The 20,977-nt window shown below is 42.6% G+C and overlaps 1 protein-coding gene across 1 annotated transcript; it reads right to left on the reverse strand.

Annotated features, from left to right (window-relative positions):
- Window positions 1-165: 165 nt before the first annotated feature.
- Window positions 166-8,167, reverse strand: PSMC1 (proteasome 26S subunit, ATPase 1). The gene is made up of 11 exons (XM_064713484.1): window positions 8,003-8,167; window positions 7,573-7,626; window positions 6,647-6,743; window positions 6,200-6,324; window positions 5,541-5,726; window positions 5,219-5,347; window positions 4,208-4,304; window positions 3,835-4,024; window positions 2,705-2,856; window positions 1,256-1,410; window positions 166-463 (listed from the first exon to the last, which is right to left on the reverse strand). Exons 1-11 carry the CDS (start codon window positions 8,003-8,005, stop codon window positions 329-331), a joined length of 1,323 nt encoding a protein of 440 aa, XP_064569554.1. The 5' UTR covers window positions 8,006-8,167; the 3' UTR covers window positions 166-328.
- Window positions 8,168-20,977: the final 12,810 nt, after the last annotated feature.

Here is a 20,977-nt window from a genome sequence, read left to right on the forward strand (position 1 = left end):
AGAGTGGTTGTAAGAGACTGCTATGCCTAAGGAGGACTAAGAATTGGAGCATCTGCATGGTGTGGGTCACTGAGACAAGCACTTGGGGCACCAACACTTTTTCTTGAGTCAGTGAACACAACAGACAGTTTCATGTAAACAGCAGGGCTGTGCCACCAAAACAGCTCAATTCAAATAAATGTTTTATTGGGAAGTGAAAAGTTACACTGACTGAAACCCACAACCCACCATCTTTTAGCCTGTTCATGAATGCAAACTAGCTGTGTGGTTTTACACAAGGATCTCACCAACACAGAGAGTCTGTATAGTTCCCAAAGAGATCAATGACTTAAAGATACAATCCCTCAGGGGTTCCCTCTTGCTTTTTATAGAGAACATTCTCTTTAGACTTTTTGAAATCTTCATTCGTTACTTTCATTCTCCGCTCCCTCAAAGCCATCAATCCAGCTTCTGTACAAATTGCCTGCAACACAGGAAGCAAGAATGGTTACACCTGCTCTGCAACCCCTTCAAACCACACCCTCAAAGGCAGCTCCATCTTTCCCACTGCTGCAGTAACTGTACAAGTGAGGCTGTTAACAAAATCTACATTCTAAAGTTTGACACTGTTCTGTAGCATTAAAGCAGGCTGGATAAAGCCAGGTGAGCTGTCCCAAAGGACAGAGGTAGTCACGAGTTACACCTCCCTGACAGAAAGGCAGCTTTGTAACAACAGTAATTTCCCTGTGCAAGGACAGACACATCCAGCTGTGTGATCCTTCTGCAGGGAGGTGACAGTGGTGTCCTGTGGGTTTAAGCTCATGAGTGTGGTAACTGTAGCAAGGGCCCTAGCTGCTTTAAAAAAGACAGGATCGCTGAAGCTTCCTAATATACAACTGCATTTTAATCTGCCTTGCAACAGTTCCTAAAAATGCTACTTATCCTGTACTATCTTAAGTACTGTTTAAGATACCTTGCACAAGAAGCCACACTCTCCTTTTAGTTTCTACTTTATTACTTTATGTACCTATGTTACCTGAATATGAAATTTTACTCTTACCAATACAAGCTACCTCACAATTATGATTTTGATAATTTCCCATTTGTAAAGCAGAGTACCTGGTACTCACAAAAGGTATTTTAAACCATCCCACTGTTCCTTGGTGATGTATGCACAGAAAACTGGTAAACAGTTCAGGTGACAATGGTTTTGGATGCAACAAAAATGAGATTTGATTTTTGCTTTGAAGTATAAACAATGGTGATGTGCACTGACCTTAATATCTGCACCACTGAGATCATCTTTTGCCATAATCAACTCATCCAAAGTCACATCATCTGCCAAGGTCATCCTGCTCGTGTGAATCTGAAAGATTCGTTTCTTCGTCTTTTCATCAGGCAGAGGGAACTCTATTTTCCTGTCAATCCGTCCTGTGCCAAAGAGAAGTTCAGCCTTAGCTTTTCTGCATGCAGCTGTTGGAAACAGCAGGAAGAACACCTGAAGGGTTTAACTGGCAGTAACTCTCAAGCTGGAGCATGTCCAGAGAAGGGCAATGGAGCTGGTGAAGGGTCTGGAGCACAAGTCCTGTGAGAAACGCCTGAAGGAACATCTGGGGAAAAGGAGGCTCAGGGGAGACCTTTGACACTGTCTGCAGCTGCCTGAAAGGAGGCTGTAGCCAGGTGGGGGTTGGTCTCTTCACTAAGGTAACAGGTCAAGAGAAAATGGCCTAAAGTTCAGATGGGGAGGTTTAGATTGGGCATTAGGAAAAATTCCTCCATGGAAAGGGTTGTCAAGTATTGGAACAGGTTACCCAAGGAAGGGGTGAAGCTGCCATCCCTGGGTGCTCAAAGGAGGCATAGATGTGGCACTTGGGGATGTGGCTTAGTGACAGACTTGGCCATGACACCTCAACGGTTGGACTCAATGACCTGAAAGGTTCTCTCCAACCTGAACACTTCCATGGTTCTTCCTGCCACAATGAATCATGTCTTGGAGTAGAAAGCAAGGTCAGACTCTCTCTTTCAATTCTGGCACAGTATTATCTCCTCTGTACTCCAACAGCACTGGGTTTGAGCTTAAGGGTCTAAAGCTAAATGTTGACAAAACCAGGCCAAACATACCTCAGCAATTTCATACCATGGAGGCATTTCAGCTTTTCCTTGGATCTCTGTGTCATTTTCTACCTTCCAACTTAACAGACACCAAAGACATTCTATGCTTTGGTACATTTTTAGTGGCCATTTAAAAATACTTCCTGTGCCTGCTCAAGCTCAACATGTCTCCCTCACTCATCCCCCAAATGGCAGGAGTGTGCCAGGTCAGTAAGGAGCAGCCTGCTTTCCCTGCACCAGGATCCAGGCTGGCTCTGGTAAAGCTTAGGCTCTCACCCCCAGAACACAGGTGCTGCTGCCCTGCCTTCCCCAGCTGCTGCAGGTGTGCTGCTGCTGCACACAGCTTGCTCAACAACTACTGAAAATGGCTGTGCCATCTTAATAGAAAGGAAGAATATTCATATTGTTTATGTCTATATAAAGGAATTAACGTGTTTCTTCTCTTCCAAAGATTTTTCTCATATTTAGAAGCTTGTGAATAGATGCAGCAGCATGGATGAGATGGTGAATAAGAACAAGTTTCAGTCTTTTTACCAGCCTGTGTGTGTCCAGTTATGACAAGTCCTTTCACAAGAGAAGAGGCTTAAGCATACACAGCAGAGAAATCCCTTACCTGGTCTAATTAAAGCTGGGTCCAGTGTTTCTATTCTGTTGGTGGCCATGATAACTTTAACATCCCCCCGAGAGTCAAACCCATCCAGCTGGTTCAGCAGCTCCAACATCGTGCGCTGGATCTCTCTCTCACCCCCTGAATTGGAGTCATACCTTTTGGGAAAAAAAATAGTCAGAAAAAGCACTAAGTAACTGGCACAAAGGTGGGAGAGGGGCATTTTGTTTGTACACATCCATAAAAGATTTAAATAAAAAATTAATGTTTATCCATATAAACAAAACAGATTTCCAGAACCGTGTTGTGACATATAGGTAATTAAAGAGACACTGAACTATTCTGGTAGCTGGGGAAGCCATCATGTGAAGGAGATCTGGGGTTTTTTTTCCATGTTTGTTATATATTGGGAAATATCTTCTTCCCACCTAACAAAATCAACATAAAAAAGGAAAAAATCTAATTCTTAACAGCACATACATCCATACATAAGGCAGCAGCTAGCACTTTGGGCTGGCAGCACTTTGGCTTGGTGGCCTTGTAGTAAACATTTTTCTTACCTTCTTATTTATTTAAAAAACACTGACTACTTTACAGACTATTTGCACTGGACAGTTCCAACAAACCTATAGAATTTTCAAAGTAATACAGCTTGGATATGAACTGAACAACAGTTTAGTGTGGCACAAGGAATGCTTCTTCATGACATACACTGTGTAACTTTCTGTAAAATACTCTCAGAACAGAAGTATTTAGCCACCTACTCAAGAGGCAAACAACAAAAGGATATATTCTATATTTTAAATATTCTGCTTTAACCTTGGGTCACTGAATCCAGTTATTGTATATGGACTTGCAGCTAGAGAATCCCATATACACAGTGTCTCTTTCAGGTTTAGACACTCTCCTGGAGATGCTGCAGGAGAACAGAGGTGATCTCTGGTCATGTCCATTTAGTATGAAAAGCCTGTGATAAATTGTGTTTCCACAGAAGTTACTTTAGTGTTACTTGTTACAAATGAATACATCAAAACAGTGTATGCAAATGTAGCAGAGCAAAGGAAGTGAGTCTCAGCAGAGCTGCAAAAGCAGCATTTCTGTGAAGCTGATTGCCCCTGGCCCCCCGTGCACTGCACCTCTTGGTGCCGATGGCATCGATCTCGTCGATGAAGACGATGGAGGGCGCGTGCTCCTCGGCCACGCGGAACAGCTCCCGCACCAGCTTGGGGCCGTCCCCCAGGTACTTCTGGATCAGCTCCGAGCCCACCACTCTCAGGAACGTTGCTGATGTTTGGTTTGCCACCGCTTTGGCCAGTAAAGTTTTGCCTATTTTCAGTTGGAAAGAAATGTTGTGATTAGTTTGCAGAGAAGGAAAAGAGAAAGAAAAAAGTGCCCTAACAAAACAGTTGTATGAAATTTGTGACAGACTTGGCAAGATTTAAATGCCAACCAAGTGTAAATTATTTAACTTGTATTATCTCAGCACAGGTGTTACTGACTGTAAAATACCTGTGCCAGGTGGGCCATACAGAATGACTCCTTTGGGTGGCTTTATTCCCATCTCTTCATAATATTCAGGGTGGGTGAGAGGAAGCTCCACAGACTCCTGAAACACAAGAAAAACATGTTTTTGTAAGACTGAGTGGTCTCCAACAGAGATCTGTAGGGATCTTCAAAGCAGCAATAATGAAAGCAGTTAAGGCAAAAAGAACTAAACTGATTTCAAGACACACATCAAACAGTATGACCCTCTGCTGCCTCCAATTGTAAGGCAGACAAACTCTCCATCTGCACAAGTTTTCCTATTGCTCCCACCTGACGTGTGGTGGAGCAGCAGTGAACATTCCCCCTCCTCCATCCTCAATATACCATCCCACATTTAGAACTCTGGAGCTCCTGAACCCCAAACAACCATGGACGACCTTGGGGCCAGGGAACTCTTTAGGAAAGGGTGCCTTCTATAAAGTTACCCAATACCATCGATTTTAAGAGCATTTGTGGTTTTAGACACCTACCCAGATCAAAAGGGCTGAGTTTTAGCAAGGTTCAGGCAGAGTTCTGCTGGTAGGGAAAAAAACCAACTGACCAAACACACCCCAACCAAACAACAAACAAATGCAAAAACTAAACAAGCAACTGCCCTGAAAGACTAAATCTTCAAGTTAGATTGGATGGCATCAGACACGCAAAACAGCCTCTGCAGTTTGTACAATTTAACTCTCATCTTGCAACAACTTAAACTTTACCTGTTGCAAAGTAAGAAGCTATTAGAGAGATTTTATGAGCTCTGAGCTCTACAGGTTCCTGAGCACTGAGAAAGGTTCCTGTGCACACAGCCTCTGGTGACCCGCTTAAAACACTGAGTTCCACGAATCTGCCTAGTGAAATCTAATGAAGAAATGCACCACAGAAAGATAAAGGACACCACTCCAGGAACAGCAGCCAGTCCTGCTGCTTCCCTTCTCAACTCCTAGCACAAGTTACACTCCTGGTTAACTGTAAATGAGTACAACTGAATACCTTGATTTCTTGAATTTGGTTGTCAAGGCCACCAATGTCAGCGTAGGTTTCTTGAGGAGCTTTCTCTACTTTCATCACAGTCACTAGAGGGTCTGTGTCATCCATCAGGACTCCTATCACAGCATGAACCTAATTCAAGAATTAAGAGTTGTCACAGAAGGCAAGGAGCATTTTTAATACAAGCTGAAGTCTAATCCCTATGCCCATTTATTTAGGTGTGTGACATAAACAGCATTCTCTCTCCTGCGGTCTTCAGAAAAAGAAAGTCAGTTAAAACAGTACAACAACTTGTAAGAAACTTGATTTAATAAAAACAACTCACCTTATGATTTAGCAAAACAGAGCAGCCTGGCTCTAGCAGGTCCTTGTCCACAAAAGACAGAATACTGACATAGTGCTCTGATCCCACAGACGTGGACACGATGGCGTGGTTGTCATCAATGATCTCCTCCAAGGTACCCACGGACATCGGTGTTCCTCTCAGGTCATCCACCTTGGACCTTTCCTCCTGTTGTCAGCAAAAACCCAGGAGACAACTGAACATCACAGGCAAAAACACTCTTGTACAACACTGGCTCAACAATTCAGACAGAACACAGCAGAACCAGTCTTTCCTATGGCTCTACTGCCCCAAAAAGACAGAGGTCAGTAACAAAACCCACCGTTAATTTAGTGCTACCCTATGGACACCATTCACATGGATGGGAATAACCAGAATCTTCTCTCTCTGTTGATGGATATCTGTGAGCTGTACTTTGACTGAGCATTAACAAACAAAAAACTCCCATGGCTTCATCTGTAGTGACCTGTGCTTGGTCTAAAACAATTTAGCCAATTAATGAGGAATTGTGATAAATCTGATATGTTTGCATGAACTTGCACACTGCTGGTACTTTATTTCACTGCTCTGATATGAAGCAGCTCACATTAATTAAGAGCATTTACTGTAACATTAGAAGTAACACTTCACTCAAACCTCACCTCTTGTTTTTCTTCCAAAGGTTTCATCTGTTCTTGATTTCTGATAAACTCTTCCTCCATTAAGAGGTAATCTTTAATTCTCTCCAATTTCAACAACTTGAGTCTGCACTGTGTGTGGGGAGTCACTGCAACCAAAACAGAATACAGGATTTTAGAACAAGTTTGACATGGCACCAACTAACCACTAATTCATTACCAGAAATTCTGCTTTATTTTCCTGACTGGAACTTGTACCTTACTTGTCCCACTGTAACTCCAGGTGAAAAACAGATTTAATGTTTCCCCTGCATTTTCACTCAGTTCAATTTCTCTCTGTCTTACCTGGAGTTCATGGGCTGCACCTTACAAAACAATAATCTTATTCTGCGGGGGGCTTTTTTGTGTTAATTAGAAATAAAACTACATTTGGCATTGTGTTAGTGACCTCCACAGAGGCAGATCACTTACCCAGAGGGAGTTTGCTGGCAGCATCTGGTCCCTTGGTCTTCTTTTTCTTTTTCCCCACTCTGGTTGGAACTGGAGGTTCATATTTCTTCTTCTTGTCCTTATTCATAAAAATAATTCAATTTAAAAAACTGGGATAGTAACAAGTAAACAATACACACAGGTGTTAAGTGCACAGACTAAAAAAGGGCTGGAGGTGAAGGACTTGATAACAAAATTTTCTCTTTATGATCTCCAGCAAGAAGCCCAAAAGAAACATTACTCCTGTTTTTTAAGAATGTTCAAAAATTTTTTGTCCTGCTTATTTTACATCCCTCTAATTTAAACTTCTGCCATTTTTCAGTGAATATAGGACATGGAAGGCTCAAGCCTGAAGTAAATCACAAACAAAACTAATAGATGACACAATGAGAAAAACATTGAATCTCCACCTTCCTGCTGCTCTTCAGTCAATAAATCAGACACACTCAGCTTCCCAGCCTAGTCACTGCCTGCCATGTGCACTGAACTTTCCTTTTCTAAGGAGACCAGGGAGGCCCCTGATGTCCCCCAACCTGAAATACACTCCTACTGCAGATCATTGTGCAATGCCACTTCCAAGCCAGCAACAGCTCCCTAAGTGACAGCCTGAAGGCAAATAGTCTTTCCTAACCCTGACACATTTATAGTTTGTTTGTTTTTCAGAAAAACAAGTTACTGTGAAGAAATTTCAGTTTTCTTAAGCTCCCTTTTTTATTTATGAACAACACTTGTTTTCTCCAATGTACACCCAGAAAAGACATTCATCGGAGCCAGCAAGAACATAATTTTATGCAGTTCCATATACAACAATAATTTTTAGAAGTAAATTTAAGAAGCCTATTGCAGCCAGGCTCTGTATCAGCACGCCCCTAGCTCCTTCTGTAGGTGTTTATTTGGGGTTCAGTTACCTTGTCATCCTTCTTGCTCCCACCAGGCCCGTGTCCACCACTCTGACTTTGACCCTAGACAAAAGGTAAAAAAACAAACGACAAAAACAATATAGGTGCAGTTCTATGAATCGAGACGCCTGCGGGCAATTCCACGTACAGAAATGCCGTAATTGGACTTCTCCTGTCTAAACAAAGCTCCAACTTATCCAGCTTATTGTCCAAAACCAAAGAACCGTCCCGCCCGTCCCCACCGCCCTCGCTCCCCCCTGGCCGGGCCGCGGCCTGCAGGCGCCGGCGGTGACTCCGCAAAACGCCGGGCGCCGGCGGCGGAGGCTGAAGGGGCACAAGGCCCCGGTTCGGCGCTGCAGTCAGAGCCGGCTCTGCCCCCCGAGGCCGCGCTCGGTGCCGGGGGTGCCCGGGGCTCCCGCGGTGCAGGGGCGGCTCTCACCATCGCGCCGCGACCGCCGGAACCGGCACCGCCCGCACCGCCCGGGCCGCGTCACTACGGGCAGCGGCGAGGGACACGCGAGCGAGCCAGGCCAAACGCGGTGTGGCGCCGTAGCGGCCGGCAGGGGGCGCCCTTGCCCGCGGCTTGTGAGGGGAGCGCAGAGGCACGGCCAAGAGCGAGGCAAACCTTTAAAGTTCCAGCGGGCTTTTCCTAGAGCTGATCCTTTCTTCCGCCTCTTGCATCAGCTGGTCAATATAAAAACGTTTTTGTGTGTGCTGTAAGAATTGTTTTTCTTGTGGCAGCACTTTAGGAACATGGATGAAGTTTCAGGAAATCCCTCCCTCCACAAAAACTTTTGTCCCTACACTGAGTTATACCGGTCTGTGGTGCTCCTGGGGAAATGCAGGAGAACCTGTCAGTGCCCGCTTCTGACGTTCCCAAGGCACAGCTCGGCCTGAGCTCGAGCCCGATGGAGCCGAGGCAGGGTCGGGTCCCGCCGGTTTCATCCCGCTCCTCGGCATCGGCTGCGCCGCCCGTGAGCGCGGGCTCTGCCGGCGGCGGCTCCGCGACGTGCCCGCCATGGCCGGAGCTCCGCTCCTGCGGGCTCTGCCGGCGGCGGCTCCGTGACACCGGGCCCGCCACGGCCGGAGCTCTCTCTCCGGGCTCTGCAGGTTCCCCCTCTGCTTTGGGCCGGGAGGGCATCACTGTCAGCGGGAAGGTCACAGCCAAGATGAGGGCACAGTCTGAAAATACCGCCAGCCTGCTCTCACCCAGTCAACCAGCATATAGATCACATTTACATCCATCACTGCCTTCAGCGTAGGGATCAGAGCATTTGTGAAAAGAGGCTTCAGTTTACAGCAGACAGTAGGATGCTTTGCTTTGCTTTGATGTTGTTTTTTTCTTTCACACTTTCTTTAGAATTCCTGTCTGAGTAGGGAACTTTATTAATTATTAATGTCACTGGCTGAGCTGCGTAGAGAGGTGTGAGGTTTTGATCATTTACTTTGGTTTGGTTCCATTTGCTCACAAGGGTTACTGCTGTGCACTGTGAATTTAATTTGACTTATCTGTTTTTATCGTTTTATGAATTAGCTGCCTTTTTGTTACAGTATCAGCTGTTCTGTAACTTTTAACGACATTGAAACAAAATTAAATATAACAGGTATTCTTTGCTTTAACAACATTCACTTTTTGGAGTTTACAGTCTTACAGGATTGCATCTGTATTTCTTTTAACCTTACAGTGTAAAGATGCAAGAACATTCTCTCCACACAATTCTTCCTCCTTTTAACCTCCCTTTAGACTAAGATAGACCCATATTTATTCCAAATTATACCTGTAATTGGTAGTTCTGGTTATGATTGAGAATTCTTATAGCTTTTTTCTTTGGAAAGCCTGATTTTAGTGCCATGTAGCTTTGCAGACATTTTAACTGTGAGGATTATAGCATAAACTGACCTAAATGGTAGGGGTATAGGATGAGTGTAAAAGCTGAACTTTCCATTTTAAGGTGACAAGACAAATTTGTGGCATCTATCTGGTTTTTTACTATCAATAAATATTAGGAAATTATATATGGGAGCAAGTGTAAAAGGATGCTGGCAAGATTGTCTCCCACCTCATTCACTTAAAGACAAACTGTGGAACAGCTGTGACAGAAAACATGAACAGCAGGAGGGGAACACTGTGTTTGGGGTGATCTGGTTAATGGCTTCAGTTCTTGGGGTGAACTGTGCTGGCAAACTGGAAATGAAATACAAATGTGGTTCTGTAACCTGGCTGCTTGCCTTAACTTTACACATCCTGAATTTCAATCTGGCTGCAGAGTACAGATGATGTCAAGATAGGAACTTTAAACAATAAATATTGTATAAAAAATTAAAATGATCCAAGGGCCTCTGATTTCTACAGTTATGCTTACTAGAAAAAAACAAAACAAAACAAAACAAAACAAAACAAACAAACAAACCCAAAAGAGTGAGCTGGGGTAACAGGAAGGAACACAGAGCCCTTGTTTGTTAAAGATGAACATAGCCTCAGGGGCACCAAAAAGCTCTTCATATCAAAAAATACTGAGACTTTTTCAGAAAGGGTGGGGGTTTTTGTGCTTTGTTTTTAGTTGGTGTTTTCTACCCCTGTTCTTTTTTCTGCAGCAAGCTTACTGCTGATCTTTTAGGCATGCTCTAAAGCCCTCAGATCTGTTCCCAGGCCTTTGAGGAGGGAGAGGGCAGCTGAGGGCTGGGGAACTACTGGGTTGGGATTAGTAAATAGCAAAGAGGTTTATTTTCCCTTTGCACATACAGGAAATTACTAGGATTGCTTATGTGGTTGATGTTAATTTGTCTTTCTTAGTATATGTCTAGCTGCCTAGAGCTTTTTATGTTTGCATAAAATGAAATCCACAGATTGGAAAAATACTGATCTTGCCATTGCAGCTACATATAGTGGGTTGAGTTTTCAAAAGCTGCAATTTGGACACCCTCTTTTCATAAATGGGCTTTACTTACATCAACTTCAATAAATGAATCAAATTGCAAGGGTTTAAGGACTATTTGGATTTTTTTCTTTTAGAAAAGAAAAACAAAAAGCATGTGTCAAAGTAGCAAATTAACCATTAAGCTTCTCTGCTGCTTACAAGTTATTCAAACAGTTCAGAGGTGGAAGGTATTCCTACCACCTACTAATTAGCAAGTAACAATGTGAAGGATAATTATGAGCAGAATAGTAACCCTTATGGGCTCCTCACAGAAACAACTCAGCAGAGGTTCTCTTCCAAACTCAAAATAAGGCTTCTCACCTTCTGGAAGTCTTTTACTTTATATTGTCCATCCATGGGACTATGGACACGACTTTTAATATTAAGGTGCTCAAATAAGTGACTGATATTAGGCAACAGGATTGCTTCCTCCTTCTCCCATCACCAAATATGTTTTTTTAAAGGTTTTTAAAAATAGGGATGCCACCTTCACCTCCACTATTTTTCCTGAAGTCTGTACTGTACATTTGAGCCAGTTCATTTTCAAAAAGGAGTGGAAGTCAACAAGCTTCAGCCTTATCTCCATCAATGGCTCTCACTGAAACCCCTTTGATGTGAGTTGTTGGGCATTCACAAGGATGACATTCCCTTAGAAAAGCTTCACCTGATGGTTCCTGACTCGAACCATCAGCCACAAGTTCTCTGCTCTTCCTTGGCACGGTGTGTGTTTCTCGGCTGGGAAGGGCTGTGGTCCTTTGCCCTCCTGGTGTCTGTGCCTGGCTCCCGGTGCGGGTGAGAGCAGCTCCAGCACCTCTGCAGTGACTCTGCTGCGTCCCCAGGCACAAAGAGCCCTCACCCTGCCTCTGTTTCCCTGGGCTGGCCAGGCTGCCAAGGGAAGGGAAGAATAGGAAATGAAGGCACCTTGCTAATTCCTTGTTTCTCTGGAGAGCCCAGACAGATGCCCATCTTTAGTGCAGCTCCATGGCTGTGGATTAGCACCAAGCAGCTGCAGCAGAGTAGGAGGTAAGGGCTGCAGCCATGAGCTTATCCCTCTGAAACAGCAATGCGTTTTCCCACCATTGGTGGTGCCAAAACTCCAGTGAGACTCTTCAGCTACTCCAATTGAAGCAATTTCCAAAGTGCACAGATTCTACTGTGCATTGGAAAGGAGATGCTAAAGTAGAGGAGGAGTCCTTACACTCTTACTTCCTAAACGATTTGAAAACTACATTTTCTGCATGGCTAGAAATAATCTGGATGAACTTCATGTTCTTGGATATGCTGTCCTCCATTTACACAATCTGAGTTGGCATTTACTATATTCCTAAACATATTTATGCATAGTTTACTGTTGTAAACTTTTATTTCTTGGCAGCAATCACATTAAAGCAACATTTAGGTACACTAAAAATGAATTGTCTTGACAACATTAGCTACAGACTTGCTTTGAAGATTTGATTACTTGTATTGGTTAAAACAAGGTCATATATGAAAGGTTGCTGAGACCATTCTTTAAAATAACTGATGCACTTAATTTTAACAATAACTAGTTTAAGAGATTTATTAATTAAACTTGGAGTATACTGTAACATTTTCTGTGAAAACTTGATTCTAAGTTTTATTTTTCATCCACTTGAAAAGGCAATATATGCTTTTAGTTTAAAAAGCAAGTAGAATGAATTGACAATGTTGAAGTTTTTTGTCAAGCTTTCTTTGAATAAAGAAATGAATTGTAACCAACCCTTGCCATAGTCTTATTTTTGGGAAAAAAACCCAACCCCCAAACACTTTGCAAAGAAAAATGTCAAAATGTCCAACCAGATATCCCTTAGCTTTGTGAGGAAGTGACATGTTTGTCCATTTTCCAGATTAACAACTACCTTAAATAAAGTTGAGCAAATCTGGTTTTGGTTCTGTAGCCAAAAGGACCAAATTTAATATAGCAAAGACTTATTTGAAGGGCAAATGATGCCAAATCGAATAGAGTAGAAAAAACAATTTCTATCTGCAAAGGGCAGAGTTCATTTTGGCATACTGTTACAGTTGAAGGAAGGTATTGCACAAAAATGTGTGTATTTGAGAGAGGGAGATCAGGAAATGAAGAAAAACTACCAACTGCTGAATAGCAAGAATCATAAGGAAATGGCAATATGTGTTTGTTTCTTAGCTAAATAATTACTAAGGAGACAGCTGAGCAGTACAGCAAGTGTTCACTCTCAGAGCTGTATTAATCCCACTGTGCTTTACTACAGCATAAACAGGATGGCATAACTTTTAGTTGCCTCTTTTGTTCTGGGGGCTGAGGTGTGCTGGCACATCATGAAGTTTCTGTCCCATCCTGTTTGCCTGCTGGCTGTGGTAGGTGTTGATTAGTGCCACAACTAATATGTTTAATTTTTTGCAGTATCTATTAATTTGGATAGCTCACCTGAGTTTCTGGCTATTGACTCATCTGCATATCAGCTCCCTCTGATAATGTGTGGTTGTTGTGGTCTGATTACCAATGAAAAGCAGAGTTCTTGGAGCAGGAATTATTTAGAACTAGACAAGCAGAATTCAAAACATGTGAAGCGCATGAATGTTTTCAAAAATTTTGGTAATAAAACTCTTGGGAATCTTTCCATGCTGTAGCAGACTTTGACACCTTGAATATTTTTTTCAGAATACCGCAGAAGTAGTAATTTTATTAAAAATTCTGTTTATAATATCCTATGTCTTTATCTGATATCATCTGGAAGTCTCAGAGCAACATCCAATTCCCCTAAGTTAAGCCTCCTAGTCTTGCAGGCAGGCTGGTAGCTGAAGCAGACTGCCTCAGTCTCACCATCCAAGAGCTGAAGTGAAACTATTTCTCCCTTAGTGTGAGAAGTATCAGAGACACCTCATCCACCTGGTGGCAAATACATTCCCATAAATGATGGCAAAGTTTGGCCCAAAGGATTCCAAGGAGTGAGAGCAGAGCCAGAGCAAAGTGGAATCCTAAACCCAATGGAAAGCGAGTGTAAGAAGAACATACCTTTTTCCCTTTCTCACTGTGCAGAGGTTAGCAAAATACCAGCTAGTGGGGCTTCTTGGGCCTCATATTTTGGTAAGAGAAGATCCTGTGGTACTTCAGCAGTGAGCACAGAATGATGTTGCTATGTTGCTTCCTTGTTGCGTGGCAGGAAAATGTAATAAGAAACTGATTTTTTTGTAAAGTCTAAGATATTATCTGGTTAAAATTCTGTAGAGTTTTTGGTAGCTTTAGGAAAGCTGGAACTAAAGACTATGCTATAAGAAACTTACTATATTTGGGGCACAGACGAAAAGATAAGTGATCAAATATGGAGTTATCCTCTAGATGGAATACAGAGTTCTTCACCTGGCTAATTAATGATTGCTGATGTTGAAAAGATCCCATCATGCAGTGGTCCTCAGAGTCAACCCATCAATACACTAATAGCTGCGGAGGGTTTTAAGAAACTGAACATTTCTTCAGTAATTACATCAATATTCACATAAATTAGTTGGATTCACTTTGCAGGACTCAATCAAATTATGAAAAGATAGTGAAATAATTTTTATGTAAAGAGAAGAAACAGACTTTTCCTTTTATTTCTGAGAAAGCAGTATTTCTAATGACACAAATGCTTTCTAAATATTATACTGGCTGCTACTTAGGCTGTGAGTCTGAAATTCCTAGACAGTAATAAATGTTTGCCAAATCCACTGTTTTATTAACTGCTAATGATCTGTATGTTTTCCGTCATGAAAGGGCAGAGTTGTTAAAATTACTCATCTAATGCTGCAAGTGTTCCTGCTTTGCAAAGCCCAGGAAGGTCATTATGCCTGCTGCAGGTCTTCTCCTCACAGTGCAGTGCAGAGAGGCCAGAGGGCAGAGCCATCTGCACAAATACACCAGCAAAGCCTTCATTAAAAACAGGAGTTTGGAGGAGAGTCTTTGTCAGAAAGTGTTTAGGGACAGTCCCAAAGCCCACTGAGGTGGATAGAAAGCAAGGCTGGCTCTAACAATGAAAAGCATAAGTGGCTGAATGCACTGGAGTATTAAAGGCAGTGGAAATTGGAAAGAAGGGAGAGAGCTATCATCAGTGTAGGAGAATGGGAAGTAATTGCGTGAGACATCAGAAAAACAAGGCCCTGGTAACCTAGGAGCCACAAGCTTCACCACCTTGCCACTGGAACTGAAGACATGTTGGCTTTAATTGCCCCTCCCTGAAGTACTGGTTCTGCATTAATCTGTTGACTATAATGTAATGGCTCCTCTGTCATTTCCTGCAGCACTGTAATCTAATACTGCACAAGTGTCTCACCATGTTCACATTCTCTGTTGAGTAATTGTGGCTTTGATTTCATGATGCACAGTCTGTTCAATCAGCCTGTAATTGCAGCACTATCTGGAAGTATTGTTGATACATCTATGTAATTATGTTTATTGTTAATAATGCAAATTGAATCTGTTGAGTTAGTCAACTCAGTCATCCTCAAGAAGCAGTTTCTACAGATGATTCCTTTAGCTGCTGAGGAGGGGGTTTTTTTAGTTCTCCTTGGCTCTTTCACAAAAAATATACTCTTATTGAAAGATAACTTTGGAAGTAAGAGCCACAGTCCCTTCACGGATGTGTCAGCATGTACTGTAGAGGCTATGCAGGAGTCTTATCTATCCAAAACATCTGGAGAAAGCCCTGAATTCAGTCTAATGTGTGTGGTACTGGCAGGTGGAGTGACAAATGAGAAATGCGGGGATCCCTGTTTGCTTTGGATCTTGCTTCATATGGGCTTTTTTAATAATTGGCAGGGTGATGAATTCCAGAGTATTTGGAGATACTAATCTTGTCTGGAAAAGCATAGCAGCTGTGCAGGTACTGTGGCTCTGAAGCTGGATTTTATCTTCTACAACATGTCTATTAAAAAAACTCTGTCCCTCCCTGATACAGATTTCTTTCCTCAGTCTCACATAAAGTCAGCCCTAGCAAAGGCTTTCAAATATATGTTTATAGTTGATTAAATTGTCTCTATTCCCTGCTGTAAATACAGCTCTCTATATTGGTTTCCTTCATATCATTCAAACGTTACACTTACCAGGATAATATACGTAATACTCTGTCCAAGGCCAAGTTGGATGAGGCCTGAACAACCTGACGTAGTGAATGGCATCCCTGTGCACAGCAGGGGGGGTGAAACTAGATGATTTTTAAGATCACTTCTAACCCAAGACATTTTATGATTCAATGATTATAGTGTGAAGCGTTTGGACTGTCTGCTTCCTAGTAGTATGTGGCACATCATTTCCTTCTCTTAAAACCTGCTTTCTTGGGAATTTTTTTTTGTTGTTGTTGTTAAAAAGAATTACTCATTTTTATCTCAGGATGCTCCTTTTGTAAACGAAGAATTTGTCATGCAGTATGAATTACACTTGAAAATGGGTCTGTTAAGTGCATTTAATTGAGACTGAATGTAGCACTGTTGCAATAAAATAAATTCAGTTCTGCATCCAACAGCAGGGAACACTGCATTTTGCATCACACGGTCACAGAGTTCTCCCCTTTTTCTGCATTTAGGTGGCTGTTGGAAACCATTTGTTGGTCTTGCATTGTTATTTTGGGCAACTGTGTTACCTGTGGCTCTGTAAACTCCCTGAAAACACCCCCGAGTTCAGCTATTCTCATAAGGACTGTGGAGTTTTCTTAGGAAGTGGCCTCTGAACATGAAAATCTCTCCTCGTTGCTGGCTCATGTGGTCCCTCAGCTCTGGCTGATCCACAGGTTCTTATGTGGTGCCAAAAGTGCACAAGACTATCAAAGATGGAGTGACAAACAAGGGGTAGTGTTATTTTATTTACACAATGCTGGTAGGCACCCTCAAGGCACTCTCCCTCCATCCTCCTGTCTCAGCACTGGCCAGCTGGCTGGAGTTGGCCCTGGCCTTGCAGCAGCTCTGCAGAGCCTTGATGGCAGCTGTGGATTACAGAAAGCAATCAAGGGGAACATGCCACATTTGCTATTGGTTCCTTAGCAACGCTGTCAACATTTTTATATTTCATTTTCTGTCTTCTGCTTAAGCTTTGAAGTTTCAGAGTATTCACAGGGACTTCAGGGTGTTTTATCAACCAGTCCCGGCTTTTGGCTATTCAGACTGGAGTGCAGTTACTACTTGGTAAAGTGGAAGCATTTCCAAGTTGGTTTTATTGCAATTCAATGGGAACTCTCACTGTTTCCCTGGAAGGTAGTCAAGAGCCCTCTCCAATTATTTTGACTTCCACTCTTAGTCCACCTCCTCTCTGCTCTGGGGGAGGACTTTGCAAAGATATGAAATAGTCTCCTTTTCTACAATATGAGTGACAAATAACATTCTTTTTTTCCCTCTTTTTTACCTTTTCTTGATAATGAGACACTATTTCTTTTTTGCTTAACATAAGCACTATTCCTGTGGAGAAACAACTGAGGCTTTGAAAGTGAGCATCCCCACAAAGGTGAAATGCCCATGCCACAGCTTGGGCAAATGCAATCCATATTATCTACAAAGTGAGTAGGACACTCCTCTGAAACCTAGATAGCAGTGGTGTGTTCCCAGAAAGCTGATATGTTTCAGGAATCAGCTGTGATTAAGGAAAGTGAAAATTCCATTTCTTTTGGTCCTGGTTTATTCTTTAAAGATGCTAAACTTTTTCTATAGCAGATATTATACAACATGTCTTAAACACAGCCCAACACTGTGAATCTTGTTTTGGAGGTTCTGAGTTTTTCTAGGCATTTCCCACAGCCAAGTGAAGGTCATGATTTCCAAGAGGAGACAAGAAGGAATTCACAACGATGTGATTCCAGAGGATTTTGGTGGATTTCTGGTGTCCAATTTGACATTTGGTCATTTGAGAATCTAAATTTATGGCCCTTATCTCTACAGTAACTACAAACTCCCCTGCACTAATATGAACCACAGCGAGACAGATGAGAAGCAGGCATGGTACTGTAATGATGATAGTTTAGTAGAAGTCTCAGTTTTAAATATCTGTTCTTCAGACAGAAAAATCTGTAGCATGTACAGTCATGGTATTTTCACTTATGCTACATGCCAAGCTATGAATATGCTCTCTTTAAGATATAAGGAAATCAAAATGCTATCTATAGGATATAAGGAAATTAAAAAATAATCTGACTCATTGCCTCGTAAGAAGACTGTCTCTCTTCTTATTAACTAACTTCAGTCTGTGTCTCCCTAAGATATTTGGAGCAGCTGATCTGTCTTTCACCTCATGACAGGGTTATTGGCTATATTCCAACAGGATAAATGGAATCAAAACACTCAAATGGTGCATTTGTACAGTGAAGGGGAACAATATCAATCATGGCTTGCATGGACTTCAGTGGAAGTTTACAAATTGTTCAATATTATGAGCTAGGCAAGTTAGAAGCAGGAACCTCTAGAGTGGGTGGATTTGCTAGCCCAGCCAGATGCATTTTTCTGAGGTCCTACTGCCCGTTAAAAAGTGATTGGCTGTGTAATTACGGATATGATTACAAATATTAGATCAACAGGCTGACAATGATCACGGCAGCCAAATTTTAGTCTCTGGCAGAAATGAGATTAACAATTGAGAGGTTCTTTCATGGAGACTAACCAGATTTCCTGTGCAACATAAGCATTTTTTATTAAGGTTTTCCAATGAAAAGGCCACAGACATCCTGAAATAGCAGTTTGTTTCACTGTCTTCCTCTGAACAGGTCAATGTCTGATGTTCCCATCAGTTTGTTCTATAGATCACTGACTGTGTGTGGAATGGACACCTGGATTGATGATCAATCCAAACATGGCAGGGAAGGCAGCAGAGCTGGATCACTGCTAGGGGAGGTGTCTCATCTGAATCTGAATCATCTGAATCAGTGCAGGTTCTGGACAAGCTTTGGGAGGCTGGTGCATGGGCTGTTTGCAGACTGCTCAGGGCAGAAGCCAGGTTTGAATTGCAGGTCAGAAGTCACCAATTTCCACACCAAGCAGGCAAAAGTTTTGTCTGAAGGCAGTGCAGACCCCAGGCAGGCAGCCAGCACCATTCCCTTGAGTCTGCATGTTCACAGCACTGGGTACCTTCTGCTCCTGCCAGTTTGCAGAGTCCACTCTACCCCTCCAGGAGGCTGAATCCATTGTGAGAAACTTTTGTCAGACTTTTCTGCTGCCTCCTCCTGGTACACAATTTTTCTGTGGGAGCTGCAGACAATCCAACCCCATGCTAACAATTGCTCACTGCAGGGCTTGTGGATAACATTCACAGCACTTCCAACCCCAAATCCCAAAGCCATGCTGTAAACACTGAAATGAGAACTCCAATATTTTCCATTATTTTTAATGGTTCCTCTGCCCACAGCTTTATGACTTTACAGAGTGCACCAGGACCTTATGTTCCAGCTTTTCTGTGTGACCATGACAGAGTACTTTCTTTCATAAAAGCTGAGATTCTCCCAGGTGACAGTGACACAGGGGCTGGGAATTCCACAGAAAGCATTCAATATGCTCAATGCATCGATAAAATCATGGTGTTGACAAATCCCATGAATAGTGATGATCGCTCCAGGAGCACAGACCTTGCAAGGCAGTGATGAAACAGTAGGAACTTGTTGGTTAGATAAAGGGCAACAACAGGTGAAGCAATGAAAGGAGAGGCAAGGGAGCAGAGTTTTATAGGGCTGTGCTGCCTGGCTGCTTGCTGAAGCACAAAGGAATTTCAGCTGACTGCTGACACCTATGGCCAGAGAAGGTATTTCTGTAAGAGTAAAGTAAGAGTCTGGAGGAGCTGTATAACAGTGAACAGAAAAAAATGGGAATATCATTTCATTTTCAGCACTAGCTTGTGGTAGGAGAACTGGAAAGTCACTGTTTATTTTTTTTATTTGTGCCCCAAATAAAAAGGAGCGTTGGGCAGACAGAGGTCCGACATGTATCTAATTAGCACAAAACCAGCAGGAATGTAATATCTCTGTCCTCTCAAACTCCTTGGAGGAGGCAAAAATTGCTGTGAGAACCCTTAATCATTTACTTGCTTTAATGACCTGAGTTTGTAAACACTTTGATGCCTCCCGTGGTAAAAGAGATGTGGTTTTGGTTCTGAGCTGAGGTATCCTGACAAGGCTTCATGTCCCATAGAGCCAGCCTAGCCAGACTTTCCAGTGACTCAGGGCTACTGGAGAGCTCCTGCATTCACTGCTGGCAGCTGAAAGGCAGCATCACACAGAAAGGACCAGGAGGTCTTTTTTCCTTCTTTCCAATCTCCATGCATCATATGAGGCTCAACACACTCACTGACCACCCTGTAACTCAAGATTTCTATGCATGCAAAAGAGAGTCTGGATTTCATCCCTGCTTGTGTGACCTGAGGATATAATTCCAAACAGATAGAAGTTCAGTTTTCATGACCCTATCTTTCTCTTAATCCTATACCCTCAGCTTGGGGGGTGGCCAAGCATCCTGGCTGCAAAATATCATGAGGTAGGAGCATCAGCCCCCGATGAAGTGGGAATAAAGAACTCACTTTCCAAAACAGTGACAGAGGAGCAGCCAGGTGCTGAAATTATCCAGACTCAGCAGCTGCCTGGAAACCTGTAGTGACCAGCCCAGAGGGAAAATCACAGAACGTCACCCTGGTGCTCCCAGCTCTCCAGAAAAGACAAGTAATAAGGAGGAATGGAAACACACACAGCACCTACAGCATGCCAGGAAGCTCCCTGAATATGCTGTTCAATGACAGACATAGGTGCAGTTGGGGCACTGCACATCTTGATTTAATTTTGAACAGGGGCACTGCTGAGAAAAGAGATGAGAATTTCTTCTCATGTGGCTTGTAGCAACTGATTATTACAGCAACTCAGTGTGAGAATGTGAAAATACAATACCTCTTGAGAACATGTGAGCTGTTTGGTGCCTTTTTGGTCACCTCCATGTTACCTCTGGTCCAGCAAAGATGTTCTCAAGTCCTTTGTCTACACAGCTAATTGAAAACTAACCTGCACCTCTCCCAGCATGAATGCAACACTCAGGATCAGAACTGGGTTTGGTCATTAGGCTGATTCAGCTCTGTAAAAGTAAATGTGCATCAGGGCCGACTGTAAGAGTCTGCCTGCAGAATAGGCAGTGGCCAGAGCTAAGAGCTGGCAGTGGCCAGCTAAGCTGATGGAAGTCCAGAAGCAGCAATAATACAAATACCAGAAGTTTTCTCATAAAATTGGAGCTCTATTAGAGGCCTGTAAATTCTTTCAGCTAAACTTAAGTGCATGGGACCAGAAGCATTTCATGCTGCTTGAGGATTATGTTATTGAGCAGCTATTGTTACAATTAGCCTTAATAGAAAAATCCTTCTGAAAAAACATTTTAGTTCATTGTCTGAACTCTGCCTTTAGCTGAGCTATTAATTTCCTATCTAGTTACCAAGTCATATTTCCTCTTCACTACAAGTCCCTTGCAATTTTATGTCTCATAAAGAGCTAGTCTAAATTTTTACATGTTTACTGCTA

This window comes from Zonotrichia leucophrys, chromosome 5 (assembly GCF_028769735.1).
Source record: "Zonotrichia leucophrys gambelii isolate GWCS_2022_RI chromosome 5, RI_Zleu_2.0, whole genome shotgun sequence".
Lineage (NCBI taxonomy): Eukaryota > Metazoa > Chordata > Aves > Passeriformes > Passerellidae > Zonotrichia > Zonotrichia leucophrys.